The sequence below is a fragment of the Martes martes genome (genome assembly GCF_963455335.1).
Source record: "Martes martes genome assembly, chromosome: 7".
NCBI lineage: Eukaryota > Metazoa > Chordata > Mammalia > Carnivora > Mustelidae > Martes > Martes martes.
In genome coordinates, this window is record NC_137894.1 from 29,689,188 (window position 1) to 29,713,009 (window position 23,822).

Here is a 23,822-nt window from a genome sequence, read left to right on the forward strand (position 1 = left end):
AGAGCAGGCTCTCCAGACCCCTGCAGATGAGCCGAGGGAGGGAGGGAGTGAGGGAGGGAGTGCCCCTCCGTGCCCTCCTGGGCTCGCCATACCCCCCACCAGAGGCTTGCTTCAGAAGGTGCTACCCAGTCTGTGCCTGCTCAGGTTGGGTATGTGAGCCCTGGGAGGAGTCCCAGTCGGAGACGCTACATTCTGGAAATCTCCGCTGAGGGCTGACTTCCCGAGGGCTTCCCCTCCATGTTCAGCTACGTCTGTGCCTGTCCATTCCTGCATCACTGGACCCTTCGACCTGAGGACTTCCAGGCAGCAGGCCTCACCCCGCCTCGGAGCTGAATCCAACAGGTCCCCGAGGAGAAAGAGGAACCGTGGAGGGGAGAAGCCAGGCCTGCCTGACCCCGGCGCCCTCCCTGCCCGATGGAGATGCTGGCCTTCCGAGCCAGGCCCCTCGGAGTCAGGGAGAGTTACAACGCTACCGGACTGGCCCTTGGCACCTCTGTCATCTGGGGCAGCCTTTCCCAGGGCAGAGTGTGGAATGGCTGGGTTTGGTGTGAGTGGGCAGGGCAGGTTCTGACCCTCCAGGTCAGCCCCAGTACAGGGGGCCCCATTCCCCAACCCACGACTCTCCAGAGCCTGGGCTAGGCTCAGCAGACGGTGCCGGCCTGGGCCGCTGTTCTAGGCGGAGCCTCTCTAAGTCCCTGGAGCAAGCGGCCCTTCCTGGGTCTGCCCAGGGTCTGCCCCCAACCCTGACCCCATGGAGAGTCCTTCAGGAGCCCCACCCCCACGGTGAGATAATAATGACCATAATGAGAACAGTCACCCACACATGTGCACAGCGCTTTACAGGTTACAAAGTGTTTCACATACATCATCTCATCAATTCCTCACAACAGCCCTGTGAGGTAGGCAGGGCGGGGAGTCACGTTTTCCATTTGTACAATGTGGAGACTGAGGCCCAGAGAGGGTCAGTGACCTGTCTGAAGCCACACAGTAGGTCAGCGGCAGAGCTGGGACCAGAGGTTAGGCCTCGGTCCCGCCTCCAGCCCCTGGCTCTCTCCACCGACTATGCTGTCCTCCAGGAGGACCCCAGCCCCTGTCCAGAGTCTCAGCCACACACGAGCCAGGCCCCTGACCCTTGGCAGTAGCGCTTCCTGGCATCTTGGCCAACAGCCTCCACCCCCATCAGGCAGCCCTATCTCTCCTCCACCTGCTCCCTGCAAATGGCCAGCCCAGAGCCAGCCCGCACCTGCCTCCCCTGCCCACTCCTGTCAGCTGCCCGGGCAGGTGGGGCCGGAGCCTCCTTTCCTGTTTTCCTGAGTGATCCCTCCCCATAGGGGAAGAGAAGAAAAGGAGGAAGAGGAGGAGAAAGGAGGGGGGGAGGAGGAGGAAGAGAAAAACAAGAAACTGAGTTGGAAGAGGGCCCTGGAGCAATCAGGACGTCAAAAGTTTGCATTCCGACTAGCTATAGGAAATAGTTTTTTTTTCTCTTTTTATTATTTCAAGTTTTCATAAAAATCCATAATTATTGAAACCCAAGTTACAGAGGAAGTTCGTAACTTTTTTTTTTAATTGAATTATTGACTGTGCCACGTGTCGGTCTGTCGGCTTCCGACTCCAGTCTGTCAACGTGTGCCCCTGTGCAGGTGGGGTCCCCAGGCCTGGCCTGCGGAGGTCCTGGTAGGCAGAGGGCGGGTGGTGAGGGCCGGCGGAGGGGGCGGAGGAGGGGAGCCACAGGGAACAGGGGTGTGTGTGTGTGTGTGTGTGTGTGTGTGTGTGTGTGTAGGGCCGGGGCGGGGAGGGGAGGCGGGAAGGCCCAAGGAGCGAGCACAGCAGCCAGGCCCCTTCCCCTGCCCCCCTGCCCCGGGGGTCCCTGCCCCCCGCCCCATCCTCAGATCATCTTCATGTTGAACTTGCGGGGCGCATCGGCGGAGCTGATACCCGCGTCCGACTTGCGGGGAACGTACTCGATCTCGATGTTGTGCTTCGTGTTGCCCTTGCCCCGGCTCCAGAGGAACAGCAGCACCAGGCAGAAGAGGACGACGCCCAGGAAGGAGATGAAGCCCATGGTGGTGGCGATGATGAGGGTCTTGATGTCGAAGGGGAAAGGCACGGTGGCTCGGGTGCTGTTGGCCTCTCCCTCGCCCGGCTGGTTGGAGATGAAAGCGAAGGTCTTGTTGGGCTGATGGGGCCAGTCGGGCGAGTAGCTGCGCACGTGCAGGTGGGCAGGCATGGAGTCGTTGCCCCCGGCGTTGGCTGCGATGCACAGGTACGTGCCGTTGTCCTGCACCTGGGCGTAGCGCACCTCCAGCGTGCCGTCGGGGAAGACGGTGAGCCGCCCGTTGCTCTTGGCCGAGACCAGGTGCTTGCGGGGCGAGAGCCAGAGGATGGCAGGTGGCGGGTCGCCGTCCGCCCTGCACACGAACTGCACGGTGTGGCCCTCATCCACGAACACCTGCTGGGCTTTGCGGTCCCGGATGCGGGCGCGGCGGCAGGTGAAGTAGTTGGGCAGGAGCACGTCAGGGAAGTCCTTGAACTCCTTGCCCTGGACGAACTCGGGCGTGGCACACGTGGGCTGCTGCCGGTTGAAGTTGAGCCGCCAGCGGCGCCGGAAGACCCACAGCAGCCGACAGTCACAGGCCAGCGGGTTGGAGTCCAGGATGAGCGTCTCCAAGTTGCCCACCGAGTGGAAGGCCGACTCCTCTAGCGTGGTCAGCTGGTTGCCCGAGACATTGAGCACACGCAGGTAGTTGAGGCCGCGGAAGGCATAGGGTTCCACGACGGCCAGCTGCCCGCCCACCAGCTGGAGCTCCTGCAGCCGCAGCAGCTCATGCAACATGGAGCCCTCGATAGCGCTGATGGGGTTGTAGGAGAGGTTGAGGAAGCGGAGATAGACCAGGTGGCGCACAGCCAGGTAGGGCACAGAGGTCAGGTTGCAGTGCGTGATGGACAGGGAGGTCAGGTTGAGGCCATAGAGGCAGTTGGGGGTCATGGTGTCCAGGTAGGGCCAGTGCGAGATCTCTAAGACCTTGAGCCGGTACAGCCTCTTGAAGGAGTAGTCCCGGATGGCGTTGATGCTGAGATGCCGGAGCCGGAGGACGATGAGACTGTGCAGGTGCGACAGCGCCTCTGTGGGGATGGAGGTCAGGTTACACTTCTCCAGCGTCAGCCGCTCCAGGCTGTTGAGGCCGCTGAAGGCGCGGTGCGAGATGTAGACGAGGTCGTTGTCGCCCACCTCCAGCGACTTGAGGTTGTACAGGTCCTGGAACATGTAGTCCAGCAGGATGACGATCTTGTTCTCGCTGATGTCCAGCTTGGTCAGGTTGCTGAGGCCCGTGAACACGCCCAGTGGGATGAGCTTCAGCCGGTTGCTGCGCAGCCCCAGCGTCCGAAGGCTGAAGAGGTTGTTGAAGGCGCCAGGCTCCACGGCGCTCACGATGTTCTCGTTAAGCTCCAGCTCTTCCAGGTGCGGGAAGCTGGCGAACTCGTCCTGGTTGAGCGTCTTGATGCGGTTCTTGCCCAGGTCCAGCAGGCGGGTCTCGGTGGGGATGCCCTCGGGGACCGCCACGAAGCGTTTGCGGTGGCAGAGCACCGCGCGGTCCTGTGCCGAGCACTCGCAGCGTGGTGGGCAGCCGGTGGCTGAGCCTGACAGCACCGAGCCCAGCACCAGCAGGAGGATGGGCTGCCAGCAGGCCAGGAGGGGGCTGGGCATGCTCCTCACGCCCCCCGCCAGCATCCTCTTGCTCACCTGCAGCCAGGAGCAAGCACAGGACGGAGGGCATGGTTAGAGGATGGTGTTTGGGCCAGTCCCGCGCTGGGCCCTCCTGCCCTGTTTTGGTGGGGGGGAGTCCCTGACACAGAGAGGGCGGGGGGGGGGCGCCTGGGACCCCCACGGTGAGGTCCAGATGCCTGGGCCAGAGAGCCTCCCACCACCCCATGCTGCGTCCTCCGTGTTCCTTACCCTGCCCAGAGGCCTCCCAGAGGAACTCCCCAGCATTCCTGGGATTGGGGTGGGGGTGCATGGAAGGGGCAGGGTCGTCTCAGAGGAGCCTGGTATGGGCACTCCAGGCAGTGTCCACCTCCTTTATAGTTTATGCCTCGCAGGCAGGCACCGGTACCCAGCCGCACACCCTGAGCCTCAGCTTCCCCTGGTGCTCATCAGGGATAAAGCCAGACCCGCTGAGTTGCCCTCAGGGCTCACACAGGGAATCAAAGGGGCTCAAAGGCTGAAGCCTCTGGGAACAGCCTGCGGAAGAGCATGTCTGGTCCCCAGCCTGCCAGGCTAGGGCTCCAGAAGCTGCTGGGGGCCACCCTCAGCCTGAACTTCCCCAAGCTCCGACACCTCGGACCCCTCCTTGCCGGCACTGCAGCTAAGCCCCCAGCCCAAGAGCCCTGGGATATCAGCAAACCCAGTGGCACCTGTCAGGGTTCATGAATCTGCTCCCCAGTGGGCTTTCCGCACAGAAAGTCCCAGAATGCTGGAACTCTGCCCTGATGCCTTGCTGTGGAGTCTCTCTGACTCTCCCCTTCCTCCGGGTCCGCTGTGACCCACCCAGACTCCTGAGCTCAGGGCTCAGGGCCCAGCGAACGAGTGTTCCTGGTCTTGGCCCCTGCAGTTGTTTCTTCCAGGAATGCCCATTCCCCTGCATGTTGAAACCCCATCCCCACAGCCCGATCTAATGGCCACGGCTCCAAGAAGATTTTTCTGACCCCCCCGGGGGAGGTGGGGGGAGATGAAGGACCACCAGACTGTCTCTTGGGGTGCTGATCTCGCTCCTCCTAGAGCCGGGGTTCTGGGCAGCTGCTGGTCTGAGGGGGGGGGCCGTCGGGGTCTGCTGTGTGCCGCCACGGGCCGGCAGCTGGAGGCCCCGTCCCCACTGAGGCACTGAGGATGCAAAGCTCCTTACAGCTGGGCCCTGAGAAACACGCAGGGCTTGGGCTCCCGTGACAAGGGTAATGGCATCAGGAGAGGGGCCTGGCTTGAGCACAGGCTGCAGGAGTAGGCAAGAGGTGTGCGGGAGCTAGCCCCTCCATGACTCTCTGCCAGCCACCTGGAGAGGTGACTTGTTCCCATTTATGCCCAGACTGCCGCCCCATCTCCTCCATCCCTCCTCCATTCCACTGCCTGGGAAACTGCCCCAGCAGGGCAAGTAGGGCTAGGAGGGCGAGTGTGGACTTCTCCAAACTCCCGAGGGTGGGCCAGATGGTCTTAAGGGGCCGAACCAGAGCCCGACCGACGGCTGCCCATTCACATACTCCACACACATGGTGCCTGGGGCGGGGGGTTCTGTGCAGGAAGGGGAAGCCTAGGGGGGGAGGGTTCCCACATCTCTCCCTTAGCTCTCCCAGCCCCACTTCTACACTGGTACAGAGCATCTGCTCTCAAGGTCACAGGTCTTATCACTCAGCGCCCCTTCGGGCAACAGGGGCTCAAGGAGCTTGTGGCTCCAGCCTACAGAGGGGGGTGGATGTGGGTGGGACCAGAGTTCTGCTCTGTGAGACAAGCCACACACCTTCCAGGGCTCCAGCGGTCTCTCCCAGGCCTGACAGGTGCTCCCTGGTTGGTGACAGACTAAGTGACTGATTAACCAGAGGGGGCTCTGGGTGTCACGGACACATTATGGAATCTTCGAGGTTTTGTTATCCCCAGCGGCTTTGTCCACCGCCCCCGCCTCAGCCCCTCTCATCCTCTCTCTAGACTCTGTTTCGTCCTCCCCCACCCCACCCCCACCAGGCCATTTTCCACAGTCACACACGCTCCAGTGACCCACCAGAAAAGCAAACATCCTGACAGGCGATCAATAAGTAATTGGGCCGGCAGCTGGGGCTGGCGCGGGTGTGAGGCTGGGGTGTGAGGCTGGGGACCTGGAGAGCTAAACAGGACTTGGGGCGCCCAGCTCAGAGCTGGGCTGGTGGGCAAGGTGGGGGCTGCTGGAGAGGGGGCTGAGGACCGAGAGCGGGGGTGGCCAGGGCACAGCTCACCTGGAATGTTGGGAAACCCTGCACACACACACTAGAATGAGGCTTTCAAAGCCACCACCACCTTGCCTCACCAGACCCCCATTTGCATCTCCTACCAGCCTGCCTATTACATGTACCCCCCCAGGTGTCCCTCCCTTCCTTGTCCTGGCTCTAAACTATCCTTCTGGAGACCTCTCCCAGCCTCCTGGCCCAGTGGCCTTTGTGACCTCCTTTCCCAAAGGCCACCTCCTCCAAGAAGCCATCCGTAACCTACGCAGTCAGAAATCATCTTTCTCCTGGAACATCGAAGCATCTTACACTTAGTAGTAGAGATATTTTGCGACTCCTGTACAGCACATGCCTGTAAAAATCACTTGAGCCAACTGACAGAAAATATTAGGCCATAAGTCGATAAAAAGATAAGGCAGGCCAGTAAGGGAAGAATACCACCCAGTCCGGCGTAATGACACAAGGGGTGAGCTTCCTGGCAACCTGAATGAAGAGGGAAATATGTTCCAAAGCCTCAGCACTTGCCACTGCACCTGTGTGTTCGATGCTGGGTCAGTCATGCAGCTCCTGCCTCACAGAACAGCCCCCGGTGATGTTCTTGGACAGACAAAGCATACACAGGAGTTTTCTGCAGGGGTTGAGGGCCCTCTGAGTGAGCAGTGAGAGACCTGGGGACTTCAAATCTGTTGATGGAAAAGCTGACTGGCATGGCCTCGCCTGGCTTCCCTCCACCCCCCACCCCACCCTGACCCCCTGAAGAACAAAAGGCAACGCACCCCAGGACCAACACAGCTTCAGGAGGGCACGGCCCGCAGACTGCCTCACCCCTCACCTTTTACATGCGGCTTTCCTGAAAGGAGGGGAAACTGAGGCCTGGAGAGTTTAAGAGGCCTGCCCAAGCCAGCACAGCAGGAGCACCGCACACAGGCTGAGTCTCCCAGTCTAACCATCCCCCACCATGGGGTCCCTGTCATCTAGGGGCGGTGCCAGGGCTGTGTCTGCGGGGGACACCAGAGCTGCTGAGCGGGCAATGAGCCGCCCCTGCCTTCCCGGCACCATGAATCCTGCTGGTTATTCCTGCAACTGCAAAGGAGAAGTGTTTTATGCACTTTAATCAGCGTTTTGTTTCGAATCCCTGCCCCCTGAAGGGCTTCCCACAAGGGCAAGAGTTTAAAAATTGGACCAATAAATACAAAGGGAATAAACATCAAAGGCAGGCAGGTGGGCAGGCAGAGGGAGAGCGGTGCCCGGGGCACAGTGTTCAGACCCCATGGCAGCCTGGGTCCTCCCAGTGCCCGAGTGGCTCGGGAGGCTGTGCCACCAGACCTGCGTGCAGAGGGCCGCCTCCACCACCACCCTCTCACTCCTGTGCCAGGCCATAACTGCTTGGCTCCGTTGCTCCCCACACCAGCCACGCTGCTGTGTGACCTCAGGCAAGGCCTGCCCTCTCTGGTCTGCTTCCTCCAATGTGCAGTGAGGGGTGGATTCCAGGCTCCCCGAGAGAGAGCCCACAGCAGAAGCTGACTTCCTCCTGCTAGAAACTCAACATTCTCAAACCTGGTTAGGGGTGAAGAGGGGGGGCTCGGGCTCCAAACTGTAGCTCCACTGGGGCTGGAAGGATCTATGTGAAAGGCCTCACCACGGGGCTGTGCTCTGTGGGGCTCAGGATGAGACAGGTGGCTGATGGGGACAGAAGGGGCAGGGTATCCCCTGTGAGTGGACTTAGGGAGGGAGGCCAGGGGTCACTCCGTCTCAAAAGAGGTATTTTTTTTTAAATCATTTACAGATGAGCACCCAGGCTTCCAAAAGGGAATTCATTTGCCTTCAGCCTAGGCACAAAATTAGGGGGCAGCAGAGCTCCATTCTTCCTGGTCAGCTTGCTTGCCCCGAGAGCTGCCAGCTGTGAATGCTTGTGGACACATGGTTGGGGGGGGGGCAGCCGGGCAGTGGGTGAGGGCCCAGGGCCCAAGGCAGGCACCTGTCCTCGGATAACAGCAAGCAGGCACCCTGCCCCCGCAAACCCCACAAAAGCCTTTCCTCAACTGTGTGTGTTGAACACACTTAATTTTTCCTCCAGTGCCTGCCACCACGGTCTCTGCTAGAGTCTCACCTAGTTTGGGTGCAGCACGGAACGGAAGGGTTAGTTATTTTAGGTTTACAGTATCGATATTTCATGGTGTTCCCACTCAGCGTTCCGCAGGGAGCAGAGGGCTCCCCAACACACACAGGCGTGGGGTCCTGGGCAGGGAGGCACCTGCTGCCATGGCTGGGGGTCCAGGGCCTCTGGGGGGTAGCCCGGCTGTGGGACCTGAGCGCCTGCAGCAGGTTGTTGCCCCATGTGGAAGTGAGGTGTGCACCATCAAGCCCTGTCCTGCCGGGCTCCAGGGGGAGTGAGGGGGGATGGCTGGCTTGGGGAGGGGGTCGAGGGGGTCTGCCTGCAGCCCTATCCAGCTCTGCCCACCCCCACCCCTGAAATAAGCTGGAGAGAGGAAAGTTGACAGAAATAGAGAAGAAAAGATACACGGCGGCGGGGGTGGGGGGCAGGGGGCACACAGGAAAGAAAGGGAGGAGGAGGGAGAGGCAGAGAAAACGGAGGAGAGAGATGAGTACCCGAGGCAACAGGTGGGTAGGGGCGGCCTGGGTTGGGGGGCGGGGGGCAGAGAGGGAGTGAGCTTGGCCCGCAGACTCAACTACCCACCACAGGGCCTGTTACCACATCCTGGCCTGGTCCCATCCCACGCAGGAGGCCTGATTGCTCAGGAAGGGGAAGGTACTCCTGCAAGGTGACCAGGGAACAGGCAGAGGCCACGTGACTTGCCCTGTCCCCAAGTCCCCGCCTGCCTACCTGAGGTCCCTTCTTGGCCTTCGGTTCCAGGACATGGCCCCCCTCCCCCCCTCCCCGATCCCTTTCCTGAAATGAAGTGTGTCAGTAGCAGGGAGCAGGGTGGACGTGGGGACGGAGTGAGGTCTGCCTAGGAAGCCCTCTACGGTCACCCCAGGTCGGGGCCTTTCTCCTGCAGTGCCAGCTGGCTGCCCACCACAGGCCCAGAGACCTCCCACTCGGCTTGCAGAATCCAGCTCAAGAATCCAGCTCTGGATCTCTGAGGGCATCTGCTGTATTTGCCTTACTCCCTTGCCCCCTGTCAGGGGTTTCACAGTTTCTGGGGCTTCCCCTCTGTATCTCCCAAATTAGGAGCCCCCAGGGGAGGGCTGGGGCCGATGGAACCACACCCATCTTCAAAGGGGCAGGAGAGCCAGTCAAACCAAGGCTGGGGCAGCTCCTGAGAACAGCCCCTCCTAGGCTAGGCCTTCAGAGAGCTTCCTGGAGGAGGAGGAGGCGTCTCCTGAGCTCAGGCTCCACAGGCCAAGAAGAGAAGGGGGGGGGGGGCATTGTTGAGGGACGGAATGGTGCAAACTAAGGTGTGTGGGTGTGGGGTGGGAGCATCCAGGGACTTCTAATTGCTTCTCTCCTGCCCCAAATCCTGACCAGCTGGGGCTGCTTCTAAAGCTACTCCATTCTGGCTTTCTAGGGCTAATCCCTGCTGAGGTGTGAATGGCTGATAATGGTTGCAGGCGTGAGCTGCTAGTGGGGCAAACTCAGTCCCAGGCCAGCCTAATTGGGCTGGGGTTGCCCCCTGGCACAGGGAGTGTGGGAGGGCAGAGAATCCTGAAAGGAAGGGTCCAGTGCTCCGGCTGGACTCCCGCCAGAGAAATCCAGCCTGTGTGGCCAGAGGAATCCAGCCTGTGTGGCCAGCGGGAGACAGCACAGCAGCCTCGGCGGCCTCCGTCTGTCTCCTCCCAGGCTGCTCGGCCTGCCTTGGCCTGTCCTCTCCCTTGTCCTCCTCCTTCAGCTGCCCGACCCACCCCAACGGGGACAAAAAAAAATCAACCTGGAAGAAAATTGAGGTCATGTCCTTTGTCGTGTATAATTCTTTATTTTCCTCTTGCTCTTGGTTCTGGCAGAGTTGCTGGGGCCCTCAGGGCGTGTGTGTGTGCATGTGTGTGTGTGTGTGCGCGCGTGCGCTTGTGGAGGATGGCCCGTGTGGGTGTGTGGGCCTGCTGTCCCTCCTCTTACCACTCCACTGGCCCAGTGCCTCCAGCGTGCTTGGAAACTCAAGCTTCTTTCCACAGTGCTCAGCTGGCCTCTTGGCCGCAGCCAGGTTCGAGGCTGCTGGCTGGGCCCGGTGTGACTGCCTGCCTGCTCCCTAGGGCAGCTGCCCCTGTGGGGTCCTGGGCAAGCACCCACCCCATGCCTCTGAGCGCGGGATGCCCCTACCCACCCCACAGCCCACTCCACAGGAGCACAGCTGCTCTCAGGAGCTGCCGGCCTTCCGGCCAGCCCACAGCTCCAAGCCATTTTCAGGATAAATTATGAATTTTAATTGTCAAAGCATCTTAGTGTTTAAAGGCTTCTATATATAGGCTCTGGCCTCCAGGAGTGGCCAGCTTGGTGGGGCTGGGGTAGGGCAAGGCCCAGAGGAAGCCACATCTCAGGGAGCAAAGGGCACTGGGCCCACAGGTCCCACGCCAAGGCTCCAGTCAGGGCTCACTGCACACCTGCCCTGCTGTGTGACCTTGGGTGAACCCTGGACCACTCTGGGCCCTGACAGCCCCTCCACAGGCTTGTTCTGAGGGAAGAGTCCAGCTGGGAAGCTAGGAGCTGTCCTGGGAAGGGTGGGAGGGAGCCACCCGTTCTAGGAAACTTCCTTATTGTCTGCTGAGCCCACCCGAGGAAAAAGCACCCCTCCTTGGATTGGCGCTGTCTCAGAATTGAGGAGGGCTAGGCAAGCACCCATGCGGTGACCTGAGGAGGCTCAAGGAAAACCCATGTCCCTACCCACTACCTCTCCCTTCCCATCTTTCCCCGGCTCCTAAACACCAACCCAGGCTCACAAGGGCAAGAAGAGACCGCTGAAGGTCTCTGGCTTCGTCCACCACCCAGGCCATCTTGGGAGATTCCTGGCAGATCCCCTCATCCCTTCCTGACTGCCCCAGTCCTCAGGGTTCCTCTATCTTGGGAACAGCTTAGGTAGGCCCATCTCAGGCTTTGGAGGCCTGGACACCAGCCAACCCCCACCCTGGTAGGCCACCAGCCTCGAGCCTGAAAGAAGAGGAGCTCATGGCCTCAGAGGCCCAGGGCAGGGAGCAGGCAGCGGTGAAACCAGCAGGGGCGCTGGAAGGCCCGAGACTTGATCAACAGGATGAAGACAAGAGCCTTTCATGTGCCAGGCAGGATTCTAAGCAGTTTACATACAAAACTTGATCTCTCCCACTACAGCGTGTGGAGGTAGGTTGTGTCATTATTCCCATTTTGCAGATAGAAAATAGAGAAGCACAAAACGAAAAAGGTTCTGTAAGTTGCTCAATCAAGGTCACAAAGAGGTTCTGTAACTTGCTCAAGGTCACACGGTGAGTAGGCCATGAACTCAAACACGAGCTTCTTTCCTCTTCACAACAATCTTATTAGGTTGGTACTATGATCCCCGTTTTACAGATGAAAAAACTGAGGCACAGAGAGGTAGGGCAGCCTGCCATGAATCACACAGTGATGGACGGCAGAGCTGGGACGGGGCCTGAGGTGGCTGAACCTGAGGCAGGCTGACCGCTCCTGCAGACTATGCTGCCTTTCTCTGATTCAGTTTCAAGGGCCTGCTGAGCTGTAGGACTGTGTGGGCCTGTGGCTTCCTGTCTCAAGGCTCAAAACTCCTCAGCAAAGGGGAGGACAGTGCCCTCTAGGGGCTGGGGGCAGAGAGTTCAAAGAGAAGGAAGGAAAGAGATATTTGGATAGAACACACAGTGCTTTGCAGTATGACCCCAGCACCCCTCACCATGTACCCACTTCGTGTATGAGGACACTGAGGTTCAAGACACTAGTTTACCTCCCCACAGTCCCCGAGATCGTCTGACTCCAGAGGCCCGGTAACCCTAGAGACACCCCCCCACACACAGGTGAGGGAAGTGAGGCCTGAGAGCATCAGGGACTTGTCCTAGGTCCAAAGGCATCTCAGGGCTAGGGCCTCAGAAGAACCCAGCCTCCAGCCCCTTCTCTCCCCAGCGTAGCGCCAGGACACCGCGGTGGGGGTAGATCAGGGTCAAGAGAAGCTTTGGTTACTAATGCCTCAAAAAGGTGAAAAGATTGAAAAACAACCCCCAGTACATCCCAAACCAAGGTCCAGTGAGTTTTTTAGAGCATGGGCAAGCTATAAATAAAAATGCCCTTCTACCACCACTGACTATTCAAAGTGCTCTCTGCTCCAGTGAATCTTGGCCAACCCCTCACCAAAACCCATTTTTCCAACCTGTACCCCAAGATCAAATCAAGAGGCAGTGAGCCCCTCTGCTCAGACGGGGCTGGGGAGTGCTCTGCTCTGCTCAGGAACTGAAGACCCCTTCACCCGGCTGCATGCTCATGAGAAGCCCAGGCTTGGGCGTAGGCAAACCTCTAAGAGGTGTCCCAAGGCACAGAGGGCAAAGAGCTTGGTGCAGGCCAAGAGGGTGGCGTCAAAATGCACGGGAGGCCCAATTCAGCTCAGTGTGAGGACTCAAATGGGAGACCAGACAGCCCAGGATGGAAGACCTGGCTTCATAGCAGTGGCTAAGTAGCGTGCCCCAAGACAAAAGCAACCCGGGACACCAACGGGAAAGCCCTCTGCTCCCACACGCACCTCAGCAGCCCCTCTCAGCTCTGAGATACCCCCATCTCACACCCACGTAAAGGGACTTGAGATGGCCACCCCCCTCCCCGCCAAGCTCCATCTACAGCCCTCCTGGGGCTGGGCCAGGCAGAGGAAGCCTGCAGGCCGGGGGTGGGGGTGGGGGGGGAGCCCTCCCAGAGCCACAGGGAGGTTCTCTGTAGAGCGAAGCAGAGGACGCGGCAGAGAGAGATTAATTCCCTGAAAGGGGGAAAAAATAGAAAAACACACACACACACCACACACCCTAATAACATGTAATAAGAGGTTGGAGGCAAGGAACAATGCCCTGGTAATGTCACCCTGGCGGCAATCAATTTGGGTGTCACATGAAATAGGCATAATTATTCCGCCAGCCCTGTTGCTCGTCTCTAACCAGCTCCAGGGGCCCAGGTCCGGGAGGGGAAAGCGGCCCCAGAATCAATCCTTGGGGCACCAGGCTGGCGGAGGGAGCGGCTCTAAATCACCTTGCCAGCACTGAGCTTCTCGGCCTCTGTGGGGACACAGGGGGCTTGAGGCCCACCCAGGAGCCACCTTGCTCAGCCATCCCCCTCACTCTCTCGGTGGGCAAGAGCAATCAGGGAGGACTCTCCAAGGAGATGGGAATGAAGGAAGAACAAAGATACCTTTTTTCATCCAGATTTGGTTTCCAGCTCACCAAACTCTTATGAAGTACTCCCCAGTGCCTAACCCCAGGCCAGACCCCAGGGTGTGGAAAAGGGTTTTCAGGGGGCACAATCTCTCTCCCTCTGCCAAGCCAGGACCACCCCTGCCCATCCTTGGGGTGAACACAGAACCCCTAAAGTCCTGTGCAGGACTTAAGCTCTCTTTGCTCCTCCTTCATCCCCCCCTTCCCTGGGGAGTCCTTCTGAGTGCCCTTACACAGCAGCCCCACTAACTGGGGAACTCTGAGGGACAAAGGGGACACTCGCTCCCTCAGCACCTGTTACACATTGGCTGCAGGCCATCTCAGCCCCCATTCCTACATCAGAAACCCTGAATTCTGGAAATGCACAGTAAGACCATAACATAACACCGTTTTACTCTCAACCAATTGGTAAAAACCAAGATGGCTGACCACACCAAGCGCTGGCGAGGGTGGGGAGCACCAGGGACACTTTTCTCCAGCTGCAGAGCATAAGTGGTCCAACTAATCTGGAAGACACTTCGCCACATTTTCGAGGACAGCTGAATATGCCCACGCCCTACGACCCGGCAATTCCGCTCCCAGCCGTGTGTCCCGGAGACACTCTGTGTGCTGCCTCAGGAGACTGGACAAGGCGGCTCCCGGCCAAAAGGGGAAGGACCCGCAGAGAATGATGAATCCATGGTGGTACGCTCAAATGACAGAACATTACGCACCAGTGCAAATGAATGAACTACATCTACCATTATTTGCAACGATATAGACGAAGCTTAGGAATATGAAGTTAAAGGGGGGAAAAGCAAATTCCAGACGGCTGCATCCGGTTTCAGGCTCTTTTTACAAAGTTCGAAAGTAACCCAAACTGAACAATTTCCATATACTAAAATACATGGCTTTAAAAAGGCAAGGGAATGCTAACTAGGTAGTTAGGAGAGTGGCTGCCACAGAGAAAGAGACCAAGGAATCAACTGAGGAAGCCCATGGAAGAGGGACACCGTTGTTAGAGCCCCAGTGTTCCGCTTAGGAAGTAGCGTTGTTGTATTTGTAACACTTTTATTATCCCTAATGCTAAATACATTAATCAGTTACCAGGTCGTGCCCAGATGAGTGAGCCCTGAGCCCCAGGGGTCAGGCAGAAGGCATTCTAGATCAAGCTTATTAGCTGGGGACTTGGGGCAAGTCATTCCACCTCTCTGGCTCTCTCCCTTTTCTCAGCTATAACATCAAATCTCTGTACCAGCTACAGGGAAAAGACTGAGAACACATCACCGATATAAATTATGAATAGCTAGCATTTCTTGAGAGCTTACTGTGTACTAAGCACTGTTCTAAATGCTTTGCATATATTAGCATACTTAATCCTCCTGCTGGCCCTAGAGGTAAATACCCTTGCTAGCCTTACTTTATGGATAAGAAGACTGAGGCCTGGCGAGATTAAGAAATTCAGCAGAGGTGGAGCTGAGGTCTGAACCCAGGCGTCTAGCTCCAGGGTCCACGCTCAACAAGTTCACTATAAAGTGACATCAAAGGAACCAAGTACACATGAGGAGGAGACTGTCGTCAGCACAGCTCTCCTGGATCCACAGCACCCAAGGGCATACATTCATTCATTCATTCATTCAATGCATAAACAAAGGTCAGTATCAAAAATGCCTCAGATGCATTTGGAAATGAACTTGTCTTACCACACTCTTTCTACAAAGAACCCTCCCAATTCTGGATTCCCCGGTTTTCTATGTGTCTGCAAAGTCTGCTACTACCTCAGGACCTACTCGTCTCTCTCTTTCTGAAGGACCTCTGGCGACCTCAACCTCCCCCAAATAAGTCCCATCCTTCTCTGAGTTCGGGTGGGTTACTAAGTGTACTGCCTGGGCGCCCCGACATCATCTAGCTCTGTCTATCCATACAGGTGGAGGACTTCGTGTCCCTTCCAAGCAATCCTTGCCACCAGCCAATAGCTGCTCCCTGGTACCACCCAGTGTCTTCCCTATCCCGAGGGTCAAGCAGGGGAGCTCAGTGGGTGGATATATGACTGCCCAGGGTTGAACGTTCAAGGCAATCCATGGGAGCCCCAAGAGGGCCTAGTCCACGGCAAAACAGACAGGAGACCCTGCATCTGGAAGGCTCCATCTGTCCTCCGAGTGCCACACGGAGGAGAGCAGGACCAAGAGACCCTGGCTAGCAGGCTAAGGCTCTGACTTTGAAATCACCATTGTCTGCTGCCTCCCCTCCCTGGCCTTTCACGAGCCCCACAGGACCAGCTGACACAGTGCCTCATTCCTCCATGGGACCCTGTTTAAATCACTAGGGTGCCTCCCTTCTCCAAAGGAAGGCACTCTCGGCCCCCATTGTGATCCTCCAGCCGTTTGCTCCAATAGGCACCAGGAGACAGGACCAGATGAGCCACCCCTGCTACCTGTCTGGCTTTATGCTGAACAAAGACCCACACACACCAGAGGATTTGGGGTCTTTTTCGTTTGTTTTTTTTGGTTGTGTGTGTGTGTGTCTGAAATTCTGAGTTTTAGAGAACACTAACTAGTAAAGGGCAATGTGGATGCTCAGAGGCAGGGGAGGGAGCACTGACCACTAGAATCAAAGAGGACTACCGCAAGGGGCAGAGTAGTCTCTCTGCTTCCCTCCAGGCACACAGGGCCCTCTGCCCACAAGCCAAGATTCTTGGGTTTTGAACACACACCTATCCCCCAAAATCTGGCCCCTTGGAATGAGGACCTTCTCTAACTCCAGGCCCTGGGGGGCACTGCAGCCTTGACCAAGCCCTATCCAAGGCCCATCTCACAATTAAATTGGCAGGGGGACGGGACAGAGGCAGCAAGCACCGTCACAGGGGGCCTGCCCTCCCCTTTGCTAAGCCCCCCTCCCATAGGGGCATCCGGGTGCTGCCAGGAGTCCCTACCTGGGTTCCAGGGAGTTCTTGGCCTCACCCCTCTGCCACGTTATCCTCTCCCTCCTGCCTCAGGCCGTGGGGAGAAAGCAGGCAAGCTGTCCCAGCAGACCAGGTCCCACACAAGGACAAAGGGTCTAGGAACTGGTGACCCTCTCTTCCCTCACCCACGCTCCTTGCTGGATGTGGGGAAGCCCCAGGCAGCAAAGCGGCAAAGCCTGGGGACCCCATAGACATGGGAGGCACCAGTGTAAGAGCTGTTGGCAGGGCTGAGCCCTGAGCCAGGCTGGACATAGCACCCTCAGGCTGCCCAAGCCAAGCAGAAGAGGACTGAAGGTGGGCTGGGCTGGCCAGGAAGGGGCTCATCCAGAGGGTACTGACCCCCATCTCAGGGCCTTCCTGCACTCCCAGGGCACCTCCCACATGCCCTTTCTCCCCCACCCTGAGACCAGGACCTCTGAGAACAAAGGGGATGCCTCCAGCATAACCAGGGCTGCATGGGGCTGGGCTGGGACCCAGGGTAGGAACAGGGAGGGGATAGCCCACCGGGCCTGGCCCTACCCCTCCCCAAAGTGGAAGCCACCTGGAGGGACACGTCTGGGGGGGGGGTGCTCAGCCACCTCGCAGAGGGTGGGGAGGGAGAACAGGACGCTCCCTCCTCACCTCCCTTTTCTCAGCTGGTTCCCACCTCCCACCGGCTGCCTAAGAATGAAAAGTGGGGCAGGAGGAGGTGAGAAACCCAAGCTGAAGACAGACAAAGGGAGGCCCCTAAAAGGTTCCTGAGTCCTCCACAACCCCAACTCCCTCCTCTGCACTCTCCCCACCCCCATTTCCCTTTTCCTCCCTCTTGCTGGGCCAGAGCAGGAAAGGGGCTGCTCCCTGTTAGGGAGGGAGCTGCTGCCCAGGCTGGAGGCTGTGGAGAAAACTGGTCCCAAACCGGCATCCACCAGCTAGCTGGTGCCTGCTGCTGACCAGGGCTGCCTGGGGGGATCTGGGATCTGTGGAGAGGTGCAGCCACCCTCTGAGCAAGAGGTTTACCCTCCAGGATGAATTTGAATAGTGCTCAGAACAGGAGGGGGCACGGGGAGGGGGGGCAAGCAAGACTGGGACCCTAGCAGGTGCTCCTCCACAGCTACCCGTCCCAGCCAGCCAACCTGGAATTTGGTGGGGTGGGAGGAACCGGAAAGAAAGAATCTTCATTTCTGAGGCTTGAGGAGGGTCAGATCTGCGCCCCCAGAGGGAAATCTGGGTGGCGCCGGGGTGCCCCGCAGCCCCAGGAGGGCGCAGCCGGGCCAACGGCGGCCCTCACGGGAGCTCGCCGTGGGGTTGCCCGCTCGGGGCTGGGCCTCGGCCGCCGGGCTCACCTGCATCTCGGGCGCACCGTCCGTCCGCTCGGCTCGGTCACCAATCGCATGTCTCCCCCGCCGGGCTTCAGCCCCTGCCCAGCCCCCTCCTCCGTCTCCTCCTCCCCGTCCGACACCTCCGCCCGGCAGTCCGCGCGCCCTCGCGGGGCTGTCTGTCCGTCTGTCTGCCCCACGCGGGTGGGAGCCGAGCCGAGGCCGGGGCCGGGGCAAGGGCGCGGGAGTGGGAAGGCGGGAGGCCGCGGCCCCGGCGGGCGGAGGGGCGGGCGCGCTCAGGGCGCGCGACGCGGGCTCGGCGAGCCTGGTTCTGCGCCCCGGGCCGCCCTGGAGCCGCCGCCGCCGCCGCCGCCTCTGCCGCTGGGGCCGGGGTCGAGGCCGGGCGCGCTCCGCAGCGGGGCCGGGGCCAGGGCTGAGGCCGGCAGGCAGCGGCCCCGCATGCTGCTCGGAGCCCCGCGGCGGGAGAGGGGCCGGAGCGGCGCGGGTGGGGACTCCGCGCGCTCCCGGGGCTGGGGCCGGGACCCGCCGCCGCCGCTGCCGCCTGAGCTGTCGCCGGTCGCCCGCTCCGGCTCCCGCACCGGCTCCCGCCCGGGCTCCGCGCTCTGCCGCGGCGCGGGGAGGGAGCGCGAGGAGCGAGGAGTGAGCCGGGGAGGGAGGAGGGACCGAGGGAGGGAGGGAGGGAGCGAGGAGCGGCGGGTGCCGGGCGGGGGAGGAGAAGGCGCGGCCGCAAAACCAAGGAGGGGGGAGGTGAGGCGGGGGGCTCGCTTTCTTCCAGCGGAGGGGGCGGAGAGCGAAGAGCTCCCCAACCACTGCCCTGCACCGATGGGGCAGTGAAACCGGCAGTGGGGGACGCAGGCGAGGGGCGCGCCAGGCTCGTGCCGGAGCCGGCGCCCGGGAGCGCCAGCCCCGCACCGGCCGCGCCCCTCCGAGTCCCGGGCTCCGGGCGAATCCCGGGCCAGCCCGACCCAGGGGAGTCCGGGCGACGGTCTTCCCTGAGTGGGCACGCACCCTCTTGTGTGGCCACATGCGTGTGCACATGAATGTGTTCACACGTGTTAACAGGGTCACTGCACACTGCCGTGTGGACGGACACACGCACGTGAACGGGCAAGGCTCCCCACCCAGCCAGGGTTGTTTGGAGGACGGCGTGGGAAGGGTAAGGCCCGGAGCCTCTGTCCTGCCCCTCTTCTCCAAATGTACGCAAACCTCCGTAGGGCCCACGCCCTGGCGGCCTTGGGGCCAGGCAGGTAGAGAGGGAAGCTGGGCGGGGGGGGGGCGGTTGTCGAGAGGAAGCCCCGCCAGCTCCGCGGCTTTACCCCAAGCGGGGTCTTGCCCCGCCCTTTGCAGCCCGGGTCCCCGCCCAACCCGGCTTCCCGTCCAGCAGAGGGCAGCAGGCCGCTACGGCCGGCTCTGGCCGCGGGCACGGCACCCACGCACCAGCAGAGGGCAGTGCAGAGCCTCAGTCTGGGCATGGCTGTCCCTCACTTCGATCCCAGGGATCCAGAGGATCCTGGGCTAGAGCCACGCACTTAGATGGGCCTAGAGAAAGCGATCTCTCTGATCCTCCTTAATCAGCCGATGCAGTGGATCCACTGGCCGGGGTGTCTTAGGGTGCAGAGTGGACTGTCGCCCTTACCATCTCATCTCCTTCTACGTCCCTTCATCTCCTGAAAGCCAGATGCCCTTTAACACTAAGTTAGTATGATTAGAACAAGCATCGGTGCTGACACCACCTGGCACGTCCAACCCTTCCCCACTACTGAGAGCGCATCCCATTAGCACATTAGCCCCCTGCCACCGGGAGCCCACAGGCGTAGGGGTTCTGGCAGGCAGAGAAGGAAGCTGAGGCTGGGGAAGAGGAGACTGGCCCAAGGCCCCTCGGTCTCGGAGACAAACCCCGGGATCCTGCTCCCACCCCTGACCCCCCCACTGCCCAACAGAGCCTGCCTGACATTCATTGCTGATACCTGCCTGGCATGGTGGGGCCACCCGTCCCCCAGACCCCCAACACCATCTCCCATCTCCACTGTTCAGTCTCACACACACAGCCCAAAGAGTTGCACAGACCCTCTGCTCCGGCGGAACAGATTCTGGGTACTTCTCTGTCTCGCTGCCACACCACTGGTCTGGACAGTCCTGCCTGAAAAACCGTCCCCTGTGTCCATGCTTATCCTAGGCCTAGCTGGAGCCCCTCCCAGCAGGTGCGGATGCTGTTGCTGTGCACTCTACCTTCATCCTCCAACAAACCTCTGAGGAGGCGCTGTTGTTCTCCCGTGACGGAGAGAAGGAACCCGAGGCTCAGAGAGATTACACGGCTTGCCCGCGGTCACACAGCACCTAAAGCCTGGAATGGGAATTTGAATCGGCTTCCAGGGCTGAGTAAACCAGTAGGGGGCAGGCTTGGCAGAGGGACTTACAGGTGGGCGGGGAAGAGGGGAGGCGGCACAGGTGTCCTCGTCCCTTTCAAGAGCCCAGCGCAGGCGGTTCCCTGGTCCCTCAACTCTCTGCTGCCTGGACCCCCTTCCCAGACTCCCCAGCTCCCCCACCCCGGCTGCTGGTGAGTTACCCGTGAGCTCCCGCCCTCCCGCGCCGCCTCCTCCCACCAGCCCGACAGGAATAGACGCTCTCCAGCTCCTGCGTAAAGGCTCCGCCAGGCGCCCGGCGGGCGCGCAGACCCGCTGGGGGGCGGGGGCGGGGGCGGGGGCGGGGGCTATTCCTGGTGCGGCGACTGACGCAGGCACCGCGCGGCCACGGCATCTCCGCCCCCGACTCACCTGCTCTCAGCCTCAGTGATCTCGAAGGAGAAATGGGGGAGAGCCCACTGCCAAACCCCAGATGCTGGCTAAGGAAGTCGCGCTGGGGGCTGGGGCCTTCTGGGGCCCACAATTACCTCTCGGCGCCTTGAGGCAGCAGGGATGACCAAAGAGCCCTGTCTGGGAGGAACTGCCCCGCAGCCTTATTTCTCCATTATACAGTATCCAGGTTCCTCCTTGCCTGTCTCTCCAGAAGAAATGACTCCCTTATCCTACTTCACCAATGGAAACAATGGGGTTGGGGAGGAGTTGGGGGAAGAACTTGGAGAAAAGGCCTTTTTGAGGGTCCAGCCTGGACCTGGTGAGAGTGTTGGCCGTGTTACTCCAAGACCCCATAAAAGGGTGAGGAGGCCTGTCACTGCGTCCTCCCGCAGTCAGAGCATGAGCTATGAAACCGGCATCTCTCAGCTCAGATGGGCTCATGGTGGGGTGAGCCCCAGCGGAGCCCTCTCAGGGATCCCAGAGCCATGGAGAATGTGAAACCTTGGAGGGGCCTGGCCCAAGGCTTAAATGACACAACCAGGGGATTGTACGCTTGAGCTACAGCTGAAGAATGTTCACCCACACTTTCAAGCCTCAGTCCTTGCTGGTCCACCTGCCTGGTGTGCCCTCTTTCCACGGGTGCTTCAAGAGCAAACTAAGGCCATTCTCTTCTATTCCTGTCTCCCCTCCCCATACTAAAACGGCCTTAGAAGCAAGGCCCCAGTCTCCTCTCTCTCTGTCCTCAGACTAGGAGCTCCCAAGAGCAGGCCTCAACCCACCTGTCTCACTGGAGGGCACATAACAGATCCTGGCTTCAGACGGAAAACTTAGCAAGTCCCAATAAAGCAGGAGCTGATGGCCCGAAGCAGCAGCCAGCCTGCAGTGGCCTGAGTGAGAACAGCAAAGCAGGGAGGCTAGCGCTCTCCTACAGCACAGATGAAAAACTGAGGCTCTGGGGAGAGCTGGTATCTTGCCCAAGTTCACTGTGTAAGAGGCAGAGCTGGACTTTGAAGTTTGGGTGCGTCTGATGTCCCAGCCCAAGCCCTACACTCCCCCCAGCTCTGGGCAGCTGAGGGTGCAGGAAGAGGGGCCAGGCCCCCCGAGGCCCAGGAAGGAATGGGTGGCACACGCAGGCCTACCCATGTTCCTGCTCTGTGCCCGCGTCCAGCCCGGCAGCCCGCAGGGTTTTACGATGATGATTATTTCTGAAGCCACTTGAAATTAATGACAGCTCTAAAATGGCTGGGACATTGGAGTCATGGCTGAGACCTCTAATTAGCAAGAAAAACGGAGACCAGGGGCTGGGGAGGTGGGGGGGGGGTGGCTGGGCAGGCCACATGGGGCATGGAGCAGGGGTGGGGAGCAGGTTGGAGCCAGGATCCAGCAGGAGGTCCCTGTGGAGCTAGTGGACCCCATGTTCCAACTGATACTGCAAATTTGATTCTGATTGCTCTGAATAACTTGCTGTGTGACCTTGAGGGGCCGCCGCCCCTCCCTGGGGAAATTGCCCCAGCCAGGCAATAAGGGCTTGGTTGGGATGGGGAGTGCGCCCCCACCTAGATAGCCAAGAGGGGGCTCCTTCAAGGCTTCTGAGTTCCTAGGAGGCTGAAGCCTGGGAGCTGGGGGCATTGCAGCCTCCAGGAGCTGCAGAAGCCCCGTACTCACCTCTGGCTCCGGCAGCCCCTCTATGCTGGGGCTGCTGAGGCTGCGGGTATAATGAAGTCAGAAAGACTCAGGCTGGAGTGAAGTGGATCAGTACGTGGCAGAAAATCCATAGGTCAGGGCCCTGCACTGGTGCAGCTGTGGAGGGCGGTGGGAGATGGGGAGCTTCTGAAGGGGCTGGCAGAGAAGTCCCTTTAGGAGGTGGGTCTGGAGCTGTGGGCAGGGTTAGGACCTTCTTGCCCCCTCGGAAGCCCCTCCCTGAGCCAGAAGGGACTCGGGGATGCCAGGGTCCCAGTAAGGCTTGTTAAAGAGGGTTGGGCCCAGGAACCTGTAAGGGAAAAGACACTCATTCACGTGCACCCCGGCTCCTGGCCTCCACGTCCTGCATGGGGCAGTCGGCCCAGGGAAGGACACCGGGGCTCAGCTCAAAGGAACCCTGCACATAGCACATGTGGAGATATGCTGATCAACATGGAGGGACACCACTGTGGCCAAAGCTGAGGCCAAGACTCCAAGGGCAGAGGCGCAGAAAGCCACCCCCACTTCCTTGGGGTGTCCTCTTACCTGGTGACCCCCCAGCTCAGGCATGTCTTTTCACTGACAGCTTTCCCAGACTCTCGATCCATTTTCTCCCACCGTTCCCCTCTTCCCTTTCAATTCAGGGCTCTGTGTGGCCCCCTCTTTCCAGAAGCCTACTCTGAGCACCTCAGTCTCCTACTCTGTATCCTTGGTTACCTCCCTGGGCCTCAGTGTCCTCCTTTGGAAGATGGAATATAAGTAGAACCTGTTTCATGGGGGATGATGTGAGGATCTCATGACTTTAAAAAAAAAAAAATATATATATATATATATATATATATATATATATATATATCTCCAATACTTGATGCTGAGCCTGGCACACAATAGGTGCTTGATAAATGCAGGCACACAGTAGGTGCTTGATAAATGGTTATTGTACTGTTATGGTTGTTCTCTGTTCCCTGCCCACCCCCCCCAACCAGCCCTTCCTCTGTAAAGACAGGGGTTGACTCTAAGGTTCCTTTCAGCGTTCCCAAGAGGAGAAGCCTCGACTAAGTTCTTCGAGAATCAGGAACACCCTGAAGGCAGGGATTGATCTTGTGTCTCCTCTGGTTTCTGCAGAGCCCAGAGCCCTGATTCCAGAGCGGCAGATGTGTGCAAATTAAACTCAACTGAAATCCACTAATCAGGAAGGACCAGTAGGTTTCCCCCGGAGGAGGGGGGCCTAGGGCATGGGGACAGGGACACTCAAGTCCTCAATTCTCACTTCTCCTTATCTTGGGGCCTTGGTCACCCACGCCTCCACTGGAAATGTTCCAGCATCCGTGACATTCCCTTAACTAGCAGCAATGTAGGCAGCAGCCTCCACTACTTGGAATCACACTGAGAACTGGGGGGAACCACAAGGCTCCTGGAGGACCCAGGGCAGGAGCCCTTACTCAGCCCGGCCACATAGCCCTGCTGGTTTGGGTGCCTGGTTCCTGCATCCATAAGAGATGAGAGGCAGGGAATCTGTCTGGGGCCTGTAAAGGGGCTCTTCAGCCCTGCCCACCCCAAAGTCGCTCCTGATGTTCCTGACCTTGCAGTTAAGACCTAAGAAGTGTGCACTCCACTAAAAACGACCCCCCAAAACCACAAAAACACCCAAATGATTGAACTGAGAGCAAAAACAAAGAAACAAATATAAAAGGCAGTTTGTAAAAAGGGACCACTCCCTGGCTCTTTGGGAATCTGGGCTCCAGGCTTGGCAGAGCAGCTTCTCCTGAGAGCCTGGGCTCGGCT

At 59.4% G+C, this 23,822-nt stretch overlaps 1 protein-coding gene across 1 annotated transcript in view; it reads right to left on the bottom strand.

Annotated features, from left to right (window-relative positions):
* Positions 1-1,885: 1,885 nt before the first annotated feature.
* Positions 1,886-23,822, bottom strand: part of LINGO1 (leucine rich repeat and Ig domain containing 1) — a gene marked incomplete at its 3' end in the record, with an annotated part of 59,254 nt that continues 37,317 nt past the window's right edge. Inside the window, exon 2 of the mRNA XM_080808286.1 lies at positions 1,886-3,742. Within this exon, the coding sequence (XP_080664412.1) occupies positions 1,886-3,730 (1,845 nt within the window). The 5' untranslated portion in view covers positions 3,731-3,742. The remainder of the gene's footprint in view (positions 3,743-23,822) is intronic.